This window comes from Mesoplodon densirostris, chromosome 2, assembly GCF_025265405.1.
Source record: "Mesoplodon densirostris isolate mMesDen1 chromosome 2, mMesDen1 primary haplotype, whole genome shotgun sequence".
Lineage (NCBI taxonomy): Eukaryota > Metazoa > Chordata > Mammalia > Artiodactyla > Ziphiidae > Mesoplodon > Mesoplodon densirostris.
In genome coordinates this window covers 81,237,221-81,249,717 of record NC_082662.1, presented here as the reverse complement: position 1 = coordinate 81,249,717, position 12,497 = coordinate 81,237,221, and the positions used below count along the sequence as shown (strand labels likewise).

The 12,497-nt window shown below is 38.1% G+C and overlaps 1 protein-coding gene across 5 annotated transcripts in view; it reads right to left on the bottom strand.

Annotated features, from left to right (window-relative positions):
- Positions 1 to 12,084, bottom strand: part of ZNF326 (zinc finger protein 326) — a 37,394-nt gene extending 25,310 nt beyond the window's left edge. For 2 of the 5 annotated variants that reach the window (XM_060090087.1, XM_060090090.1), the window contains exons 1-4: positions 11,936 to 12,084; positions 9,966 to 10,010; positions 1,560 to 1,595; positions 1,353 to 1,464 (exon numbers count right to left, since the gene is read on the bottom strand). In XM_060090087.1, coding sequence (XP_059946070.1) covers positions 1,353 to 1,464; positions 1,560 to 1,595; positions 9,966 to 10,010; positions 11,936 to 11,951 — 209 coding nt within the window. In that variant the 5' untranslated portion in view covers positions 11,952 to 12,084. Of the gene's footprint in view, positions 1 to 1,352; positions 1,465 to 1,505; positions 1,596 to 9,965; positions 10,011 to 11,935 lie in introns of those variants that run through there. The other 3 variants (XM_060090088.1, XM_060090089.1, XM_060090091.1) reach the window with 3 other exon arrangements.
- Between the last annotated feature and the right edge of the window lie 413 nt (positions 12,085 to 12,497).

Sequence of the window (12,497 nt, the reverse complement as noted above, 5' to 3'; positions counted from 1 at the left end):
TCCCTAGTATCACATAAAATTATCACATAAAGCTACTCTTAAAAAGGGAGTGTACAGTCTCCTCAAGGTTTTAATAGAATCAACAGAAGAAACAAATCATCTTACTTCTCACCAAAGCATGGATTACAAAAGTCACTTATCTTACAACATAGTTTTATAAAGGCCCACAATTACACGAGATAAATGATAACATCTACATAGTTTACGCACATTACATTTACAATGTAATAGGGCAGGAAGAGATATGGTAAAACATTTAAATGTGTTACGTTACTTCAATTATTTACAGATCACTAAATAGAAGGTACTATTTACTTCTGAATCCTAGTAACCATATAAAAATTATTCCTCTTTCCAACTACATTTTTCAAAACATCTATCACGTAAGCAAAATTGTTGTATCTATTTTCTTGATTTTTCTCTACTATAAACCATAATGGCACACTTGAAGCAGAAAAAAGAAAAGTAAGCATCATTCGGTCCATCCTTAAGGAATCCAGATCCTTCAATTTATGAAGAAGGACAATATTTTCAAATGTTTCCTAACTAGTTTTACTTATATCTAGTAGGAATCTTTGTGCCTCAAAAAGTAGACCCCCCTTGACCTGAAATGTGGTCAACCCTAAAGCGTGTAGGAGTTCAACTAGGTTTAAGCTTTACACAGCATTGACAGTGAAACATAAGTACAATCTAAATTCTACTGCATTAAAATAAGCAAAGGTATCATACTCATGGCTTTAATATAATGTTCCTAGTCTAGAGCACAAGTGTTTCTGGTATAAGCAGTACCTGCCAGTAAATAATCTAGACATTATTTAAAGAACACTTTTATTATTACAATATGCTCTTGTAACTTACTTTAAAATTAAAATTAAAAGAATAACTATTTTAAATGTTTCTTAGAAATTGAATGTTGCTAGACTGGTTCAGTTAAACCCATTCTAGTCAAAGACTGCTTTGCTGCTTTATAGAGTACCCCACAGTAGTAAAGATTTTTGGAAATTCATAACAAAAAGCTTCACAAATAGTATTTCCAATAACATTTTTATATCATTTGTTCAGGACATTCTGATTGATAAGCAGTTAAAAGTAAAAGAAGAAAAAAAAATGCTCACTGCTAAAGACAGAAAATCTTACTCTATTATAATGAAATGAAAAAGGTTTTCCTGAGATTTTCCTAATGTCTGCCAGTAATGCTGAGATAATTTTTAGAACCATTAACACCTTTCAACATTTAAGGTGATTCTAAATAGCAAAGTTCAAGTAGCGTCACATGCCTAAGGAATAGGAAATTAGAATATCCAGAATCTTACAGTCATCTAATTATTTGGCCAAGTGATGAAGCAATTTACCTGCTACCCCCACCACCACCACTGTGACTGTCCATGCCATATGACTGGTTTAGGTAGGAGTCCATGGATCTTTGACCCCCACAGGATCCATGGCCATAGTCACGATCCATCCCTACAAAGAGTTTAAAAAGAAAAAAATTAAATGACGCTCACCTTTACTGGCACTCAAAAGAAGAATTTTTAGATAAATATCCTTGAATGTCAGACCTCCATAAGATCCGGGGCCATAATCACGATCCATTCCTAAAAGAGTCAATAGCAAAAGGTCAGGAAGATACTATTCTCTTCAGGAATCTTTGCATAAAACACAAGATATTCATACCAATCATCTGAGATGATAATTCATCATTAACATTTAAGCTAAAGTCACAATAGACACTGAAGGAAAAAACACACAGATTATAATCTACTGAACAATCAGATTTGCTAATGAAACCTAATTTTTCAAAGAAAAACATTATCAACTAAAAAGTTCTATATTAAAATTATCTTCAATATAGCCAATGTTTATTTGACTAGGGTACTACCATAAGGCCCTGTGTTAGGTGCTACATGGTACATAATTAATAATTCCTATTCTCAAGAAAAGTCAGTATTTAATAATGTCAAAAGGAAAAATTTTTGTTACAAGTATAGTCTTCTACATCTAACTCCTCTCAAAATGTCTAAAAACTCAGAAGCAGCCACACTGTAAATTAGCCCAATTGAAATTAGTTCATATTACTAACTGAAATAGGTATCTTTAAAAAGTAAAATCAGGGCCTCCCTGGTGGCGCAGTGGTTGAGAGTCCGCCTGCCGATGCAGGGGATACGGGTTTGTGCCCCGGTCCGGGAGGATCCCATATGCCGCGGAGCGGCTGGGCCCGTGAGCCATGGCCGCTGAGCCTGTGCGTCCGGAGCCTGTGCTCCGCAATGGGAGAGGCCACAACAGTGAGGGGCTGGCATACCGCAAAAAAAAAAAAAGTAAAATCAGAGTAGGGCCAATCTGTGGTACTGTGCCTATAAATAATGACTCAACAAATATTTAAATCCTCAAATACTTTGAATAAAGGGAATAAATGTGAATTCTAGCAATGCAGACACTAAAAGAATTATGATACAATCGAGGCACTTAAGTATATTTTATTACACTGTAATTCCACTTACATCCCAACCTCTGACATGAAAAACAAATACAACAAAAGAGGTAATAAAATGAATTTACTATGATTATAAAATTGAAAAAATTCAAAAACCATTCAGAATGTGTTTCCTATAAAGTCCTTTAAGATCCTTCATTTATCACCCTCTTCAAGTTTCATGCACTAATAAATGTAAGAATATACACGGAGCAAATACATTAATTTTTTTTTTTTTTTTTTTTTTTGCGGTATGCGGGCCTCTCACTGTTGTGGCCTCCCCCGTTGCGGAGCACAGGCTCCGGACGCGCAGGCTCCGGACGCGCAGGCTCAGCGGCCATGGCTCACGGGCCCAGCCGCTCCGCGGCATGTGGGATCCTCCCAGACCGGGGCACGAACCCGTATCCCCTGCATCGGCAGGCGGACTCTCAACCACTTGCGCCACCAGGGAGGCCCAATTTTTATTTTTTAAAAACGCTAAATTTTAATTATAATCATATAAATATGATTTCTGGTCCTAACAACAAAATCTTGCAACTTTAAACCTGAAAGCAACCTAAATGATCAAATTTAATCGTTTCATTTTATAGATTATAGAACTAAAAAGTCCAAAGAGATGAAATGATTTTCCCAAAGTCTCATAAATAACCACCCCTCTAGTTTCATGCTGTCGCTTCTACATGAAACACTCTCTTCTACCACCCCAAGTATCAGCTTGTTGAAATTTTCTAATCTTTTAAAGTCCATTTCAAATACTAATCCTTTCAAGAACATTTTTTTTTTTTTTTTTTTTTTTTTGCGGTACGCGGGCCTCTCACTGTTGTGACCTCTCCCATTGCGGAGCACAGGCTCCGGACGCACAGGCTCAGCGGCCATGGCTCATGGGCCTAGCTGCTCCACGGCATGTGGGATCTTCCCAGACCGGGGCACGAACCCGAGTCCCCTGTATCGGCAGGCAGACTCTCAACCACTGCGCCACCAGGGAAGCCCTCAAGAACATTTTTACTGATGTTGTCTCAGTTGATTATCATCTCTTTCTTTTGAATATCTACAAAACTCTGTAGCTCTTACATGGTATTTATGATACTCTGCCTTATACAGTATTCTGCTATTTGTGGCCTCATTTTTTTTTTTTTTTTTTTTGGCTGTGCCACACGGCATACGGAGATCTTAGTTCCCCAACCAGGGGTGGAACCTGTGTCCTCTGGAAGTGTGAAGTCTTAACCACTGGACTGCCAGGGAAGTCCTGTGGCCTCATTTTAAATGTACACTAGACTTGGGGTCAGGGTCTAATTTTTCACAAATTTTTTATGCACCCTAGGACAGAAGTTTTCAATAGCCTGTTGACTACTGAGAGTTGCCAGGACCCCTTCAGAGGGTCCATAAGATCAAACTACTTTTATAAATAGTACTAAGATATTATCTGCCTTTTTCACAGTGTTGAAAATTTTTTTGCACTGAAGATGCAAAAGCACTGGTGGATAAAACTGTTGGTGCTATAGCACAAATCAAGGCAGTGACACCAGACCACACTAGTAGTTGTACTGCACACTTGCAGTAAAAAATAATAAAATAAAAATGCCACCATTGCTTAAAGAATGCCCTTGATGAAGCAGTAAGAATTATTAATTTTATTAAATCATGACCTTTGAGTACACTCTCTTTATGATATTCTGCTCAGTAAAATGGAAAGTATATGTAAAGCAATTTTGCTGCATATCAGTGCATAAAGTTCCATTAAGTGCCATAGTTCTCTCCAGGAAAAGCCATTGAATTAGCCACTTTTTACAAGGAATACTATTTTTACTAAAAGGAAAGACTGACATTCAAAAACTATGGCTTTCAGACTTGAGCATCTGGCAGACACTTTCTCAAAAATGAAGTGAAACTCACTTCAAAGAAAACAGGTGACAATATTTGTTGCCAAAGATGAAATTCAAGCTCTCACGTGAAAATTAGAATTTTATAAAACTTGAGCTTGACAGCTTCCCAATACTTAAAGGTTTTTCTGATAAAACTGATACTAGTATTACTGAATATGACTTTTTACATTGTACAATAAAATCTGTCAATATTTGGAAAATCTGAATAACTCAATAAACCAGTACTTTTCAAATAACTAATGCCTGATATTACAGGATCATAAATCGTAAAAAGATCCATTCAAAAAAGGCATACAAATGCATTTTAATACAACAAAAAGTTTATCAATATACAGAAAGTACTGAGGTATTTTACATTGTTTTTTGTTCATACTAAGACTTCAAGTCAAGTTCATACTAAGACTAAGACAGCATACCTCAATTCAGACTCTCCACACTGCAAGTGCTCAATAGTCATAAGTGGTTAGTGTCTACCATATCAGATAACACAGTTCTAGACTAATAAAATAGTTATCTGTCTTTAGAGTTGGTAATTATACAATATAATTTGCTCATATCTCATATAGGGGACAATTTCAACATTAAAATAAAGTTTTCAAAATAAAAAGCTTTCCTCTAAAGGCCTCATATTAAAATGTAATTTTAGAGTTAGGTTCAGTTAGGTACACAAAACAAAAAAACTTGTATTTTGTTATTTCTGCTCATTTCTATTTTAAGTCAGCAGAGGCTGCCTCTGGATACTAAATCTTTCAGTTTTTTGATTCTGTGTGTTTTTATTTCACTACAGAGTCATAAATTACTAACATTTATTGAACACTCACCTTGTGCCAGGCACTGTGGAGTACACAAAAATTAATAGAGCTATCTTTATATAGCAATGACTTGGGCTTACTGTTCACACTACTGTTACTATTCAGTTAATTAAAAAGGAAAAGAGGAAAAGTCTTTATACGTATTGCATATAATCAGTGTGATTACAGGGATATAGATTCTATAAGATGACCATTTATATATAAACAATATTCTTCCAGGTTACCGAATGAATTTAAAAATCACTTTAAAAAGAAAGTTGTAAGACTATAACATACCTTTACTATTAATATTAAATGAGAACAAGGATATACTGTACAACACAGGGAATACAGCCAGTATTTTACAATAACTATAAATGGAATATAACCTTTAAAAATTGTGAATCACTGTTATACATCTGAAACATATAGTATTCCATCAACTATTTCTGGATTAAAAAAATACATTAAATGAAAGTAACTCACTCAAAAATTAAACTGACATATTTTAAATCAAATCTGTTCTATTGTTTTGATTATGCTATCATATAAATGATAAGCTCAACAAATGTTAAAACTCATGTATAATTAAATCACAAGATAAGAGCTGTGGAGTAGTATGAAAAAACAACTGACTTATGATCAAAATAACTAACAAGCTGTATGACACTAAGTCATGAATGAGACCACTTTTTACCACCTCCACACTACTAGCATCATGGTGCAGGCCACCAGCATCTCTCATCTACATTATTGCAACAGCCTCCCAACTGGTTTTCCTGCTTCCACTTCTGCTCCCTTTCTGTTTATTGTGAAGAAAATAGCTAGAAGAATTCTGTTAAAATGTAAGTTACATTATGTTTAATGCTCAGTACTTTCCAATGGCTTCCCATCTTACTCCAAGTAAAAGCTAAAGCCTTAAGATAATCTGTAAGGCCCTACACCAGTGGCCCTTACCCACGGGCAATTTTGCCCCCCAGAGGACATCTGGTAATGTCTGAAAACATTTCTGGCTGTCACCAAAATGGGTAGTGGGTGCTACCTGCATCAAATGACACAGGCCAAGGATGCTGCTAAAACATTCCACAATGCACAGCACATTCCCCCACAAAGAAAAATTATCTAGTCCAAAATGTCAACAGTTCCAAAGTTGAGAAATCCTGCCCATTACCTCTTAACTTTATCTACCCCACTGCCTCTTAATTTCATCATCTATGGTCTCCCCTTACTCCACTCTAGCTATACTAGGTCCCTTGCTGTTCCTAGACTACAACAGGCATATATCTATTTTTGCACCTGCTATTCCCTCTGCCTGGAATGCTCTTCTTCTGTATCTGTGCTGCTCACACCCTCAACTCTTTCAGGTCTTCACCTTCTATTGCTTCCTAGATATAAGCAAATTGTCTTTGACTTTCAGTGCCTTCTGGCTACACCTCACTATTCTAACCTTGTTTTAAGATTACTCAGCAAAAATCATCTGCCATAGTCAAGCCCAGCTTCTTAAGTCTCTCTGAAGCACAGTGTACTCAGCCCTACCTTTGTTCCTGCTTTCCCTCTAACCAAAATGCTTTCCCTCTTTTTGTCTGCTATTTATATAAGAAGAATTATTTTAAAGCAAGAAGGAAATATGAAGACACTGGAAATACAACTTCCTTCCAAGAAATCTGTAGCTTGACATGTTTTCCAGTGTCTTCTACTTCATTTCAGTCGCTGGAAAATACAACACTAACAATCAATGCATTGTTGGCTTCAACTGGTAACTACTACACACCTTTTATTTCCTAAAGTCTACAGCATTCTTCCCCTAGATAGCTTCATGGCTTGCATCCTCATCTCCCTCAAATCTATGCTCAAAAGTTACCCCTTTAGTGAGGCTTTCCCTAGCTAATCTCTTTAAAATTGTAACACACGCGTGCGCACGCACACACACACACCCTGCCCTGTGTTATTATTCTCCTAGCAATGCAATAGTACAATATATATTACTTCTTGTTTACTGTCTATTTCACCCCACTAGACTGTACACTTCACAAAGGCAGGAATATCTGTCCATTTTGTTCACTGCTATATTGCTAGCTCCAAGAACAGTATCTGATACATAGCACTCAATAAATATCTGTTGAAGTCAAATTACATCCCTGAAATTAAGTTCCTCATTTATAAAATGTAGATAACTCAGACCTCAAAGTGGTGTCAAGCAGTGGTGTTTACTTAAAGGTGCTTTCCAAAATCATTCTAAGTAGTTCTTTAAAACTTACACAGTTGGGACCATTTACCCTAAAAATTAAGATTCAAGGGGACTAGAGTATGACCTAAACAGATACACTTTGAAACAGCTCCACAGGGAAGTCTAACAATCACCCTTAAATGAGAACCACTGTTGGAACTAAAATTAAGAGAAAAATAAGTCATAACATCAGTAAAAAACTAATTTGAAAAGATATATGCACCCCCATTTTCGCTGCAGCATTATTTACAATAGCCAAGATATGGAATAACCCAAATACCCATCTATAGATTAATGGATAAAGATAATGTGATGTGATATATATGTATGTATATACATGAAATATTACTTAGCCATGAAAAAGAATGGAATCTTGCCTTTGCAACATGGATAGACATTGAGGGCATATGCTAAGTGAAATAAATCAGACAAAGAAAGATAAATATTGTATGATTTCACTTATATGTAGAATCTTAAAAAAACAAATCAAATCAAAACAAAACAAACAAAAAAGCCAAGCTCGTGGATATAACAGATTGGTGGTTGCCAGAGAAGGGGGGTAGGTATAGGAGTGGGTGAAATGGGTGAAGGGAGTCAGAAGGTACAAACTTCCAGTTATAAATTAAACAAGTCATGGGGATGTAATGTATAGCACAGTGACTATAGTTAGTAATAGTGTATTGCATATTTGACAGTTGCTAAGAAAGTAAATCTTAAAAGTTCTCATTACAGGAAAACTATGTATGGTGATAGATGGTAACTAGACTTATTGTGGTGATCATTTCACAATGGATACAGGTATGGGATCATTATGTTGTACACCTGAAATATAATGTTATATGTCAATTATACTTCAATTAAAAATAAAGTGCGGGCTTCCCTGGTGGCACAGTGGTTGGGAGTCTGCCTGCTAATGCGGGGGACGCGGGTTCGGGCCCTGGTCTGGGAGGATCCCGCATGCCGCGGAGCAGCTAGGCCCGTGAGCCACAACTACTGAGCCTGCGCGTCTGGAGCCTGTGCTCCTCAACAAGAGAGGCCGCAACAGTGAGAGGCCCGCGCACCGCGATGAAGAGTGGCCCCCGCTTGCCGCAACTAGAGAAAGCCCTCGCACAGAAACGAAGACCCAACACAGCCAAAAATAAATAAATAAATAAATTTTTAAAAATAAAGTGCATGTTTTAAAAAGGTCATAACATTAGTAACAGAAATTTCTGAAGCTCTTTTTACAACACTGTACATTAAGAAAATAAACTTCTGGCCCTCTATGATTCTGCATCTCAAAGCCCTATATTTAGGCATTAAATTCAACTCTCTGTTACATCCTACTGGAGATCATGGCCTTCTATTATTCCAAACCTCTTTGGTAAAAGTACTAGTCCTACTGATTCCAGTTTAAAATCCTGGATTCATTTTTATTCATCCTTCTCAATTTTCTACTCACTACTAAGCAGCCTGAAAGTTCTGCTAATTTGCTCAAGAAATAGCTTAATATTTTTTAAATTACTATCATCACCTCCCAAGTTCAAGGTCTAAAATCCTTACACCTGAATTTACGAAACAGCCTTCTTGATAATTTTCCAGTTTTCAATCTAACCTACATGTGGATGCAAATTAAACTTCTGGTAATTTTATTATATCACTCTGCTGCTCGAAAATATATGTTTCAGCACTCAATATACATTGACTACTTCCTATATGTTTAACCTTTTTAGTCAACATCAAATTCAAAGTTTCTCTAAATTCTTAGATATGATAAATAGAAATTAACTGAATGTTAATTATTCCCATAAAATGACATGGTCTTCTTTACGTAGTAGTACATTTACTTCAGTTTTATTTAGTGAATATATTACATCCTGTACAACAGATGAATTTTGCATTTCTCTGGCAATTAGGATATTTAATTCCACTCCCTGGTGTCATTCATATAATGCTTTTTAACCTCTTTGAATTGTTCCATGTTCTTTTTGTGTTATTATCCTGTCTGGTAAAGCCTTAACTCTAATAACTATCAAAACACCACCCCAACTGTATGCTGCATACCTCTTATGATTTTACCTAGCTCTGTAGTCACAATTCTAATGTCATGCTTATGTCAATAAACAATCAGGCTTCTTTATGTGCTCCTCTAGACAGTTCTTTATATACTAACACATTTGGACATATTAAAGCAAATGACCTCAGAAACAAGGTCAAAATGTTACAAAAGAAGCAGTATAAAACAAAGCCAATAATCCACTTAATCTACTTTACTCAATACCAAAACCTCTAATTCAACAAAAATAACTCAGCTAGCTGCTTGTTAAGTCATCACTCAGTGCAGTCAGGGCCTTTTGGAATAAATTAAAAGATTCATAATTCAAATAAAACAGAGTCAAATTAATCTCAATAGCCCTAAGTTTTTCTGATTCCAAATTCTCTAACACAAATAATATAGATATTATAACAACATTAACACTGATACATCAAGAGACCAAACAATGACTGAAACAAGGCACAATTCCCTTTTTACATTGGTAGTTTATATGGATGAAGAGAAAAACTGAAATGCATTCCCTTAACTTATTTCAGAGCAAATGAAAGAGGATACTCACCATTAAAGCTCTGATAAGTATTTCTGCAAGCAGAATGTGTGTAATCTATGAAGACACATTTAACAGAAAGGAATTAGTGCAAAAATATTAGCAAAAATCTGAAATTATATACCCATCTACTAAAAACAAACACAATTTTTAAAATGCCATTAATGCAATTATCTGCAAAAATAGGGTGTAAATAATTATAAATATTTCATATGGGAAAATACATATCCCTTTCTTTTCACTATCTCCCCAAATGGCAAGTTTATCATCCAAATCATGGTAATGTAAAAATTAGTTTATAAAACCTAATATATAATAACATCCAAAAAAGGGGATCCAGTACTGATTTATATGGAGTAACAAAAAGGAAGGCAAATATATTATGTATCAAATAATGCAAAAAGCAGGGACATCTGAGAATTGATTCTATGTAATATATAATTTTTTCCAAGTTAATATTTCTTTTAGCACTTAATTAATCTTTAGCTCTCGAAAGATTTCAAGATCTTATCTGAGAAATGTATATACATACATGTATATATGTGTGGTGCTGTATCTACCCAGGATGTGGTATCATCACCAAAAAAATCATATTGATAATTTCTCTGTCAAAACGAATTCGGCAATTGTTAAATCCTTTAGTTAATTTTACTAATAAATATTGAAAGAAAAGAATTTAACAGAGTGGTCATTTGGATATAACAGAATCCAACTACACTACACAGGATTAGTCAAAGTCCAACTAAAACAAAAAAAACACCAGAGTGTGCTACTGTTAATACCTAAACCTCCTGTTTCAAAGTAACTTAAAACTCTCCACAAAAAGGTTATTCCAATCCTCTTTCATATACTTAGATTTGATAGCTTTAACTCTTTGTGGCATGAAATCAAATCAAAGATCAAAAGATCATTTAGTCGGACTCACAGCACATTCAAAGATAATTCTGGGGGTTGGGTTAGAGGCTTAGGTAGTGAACTGATTTTATTTAGAAATGCCTGGTTACTCAGGACTAAATTCAGTTTATTCACACCCCTTCTCATGTCTCCCTAATTCTGTCATTACGTACTCATTTTACCTTGACACCCGTTCCTATAAAGTTGGCCAAGATTTGAAGACAAGTTGAAAACCAAATTAATTTTACTTCGTGAGCCTATGAAAATGCTTTAAAGAACTGGCCTGAGAGACGACTGAAAGGTACTGCTAAAATACGGTTTATTTAAATAGCAAGTCCAACCCAGGCGGTTGTGCACAGGTCTGAATTTGAAGGGCATGTGATGCTGTGCCAGAATTCTGACTAACTTAAGTCCCATCCATACACCGTCCAGAGATAAATGCTTCGGTTCACAGACATATTTCAAATTAGGGATTAAGGCCCGGGCAATGTTTGTTGGTGGATAAATATCCCAGTTTGCTAACCAGAAATACCTTACTTTCCATTCCGGATAGAGATCTACCTATACAGATGCCCTTTAAACTCATCTTAAACTAAGACAACCAGGAACACGACCATGAACAAGCCTCTGAAAATCCTATCTGGCGAGAAGTAACCTGGGTTTGGGGATTGACTAAAAGGACGATCTGGGTCGCTGCCCACGGCGCGAGTGCGAGCCGCGGCAAGGGAGGCCCACTTGCCGCTTAGCCCGAGACCGGGAAGTTGGAAGCGTCCGGGCAATTTCCACGCAGCGGGGCGGGGACCAGTCTGGGGCCGAGTCCGGAGGCCGCGGCGCTTTGGGCGCGTCCTTACCCACACCGAGGCTGGCGCGGAACTCCAGGGTCGCAGGCCACAGGGGGCGCCGGGCCGGGGGATCGGGCGCGCGGGTCCCCACTGAGGCCGACTCCGGGCACCGGGCCCGCGGCGGGCGGGCGGCCTCCGGGCCCACAGAACAAAGCCCACACGGCCATCTTGAGACGGTAAACAGACCCCCGGGGCAGGCCACCCCGCCTCTCGCCGCCGCACCGACCATCCAGAGGCCGCGCTTACCGTCCTCGAAGTCCATGGCGGAGGCTCGGGGCCGACGGCCTCGGTGGCGCTGGGGTGAGCTGCGGTGGGAGGCGAGTGTCCGTGACCCGCGGTTACACACAGCCAGTAAACGCGACCAAGAGCGGCGCTACCGGCCCGGGAGCCGCAGGCCAGAGTGAGGCTGGGGGGCGGGGCCGGCCGGCGTTGCCGGCGTCGCAGCGCGGCCTTCGATTGGCTGGCGCGGGCTGGTGGGCGGGCCCTGGAGTGGGGGCGGGAAGCAGGTCTGCTGTCACGCTCCCAGGTGCTGACCCTCTCGGAGCGGACGAGGGGTAAGGAAGGTGGAAAAAAAAGGAGCCCCAGAGACTGGCCGGAGTCGTGGGAAAGAGAGCTGGGTGTTCTGCAAGGTCTGCCTGCAGCCCGCCATGTTTGATTCTGGCAAGAGCGAAAGGATCTGGTTGGAATACCTTCCTCCTGCCCGAACTAATATATTATACCACGTGCCGACATTTTGCTTTTTATTGGCTGGTGATGACTGATCGGAAAATGTTAAAATCCTTATGGAGTTTCTGTCATGGAGACGCAG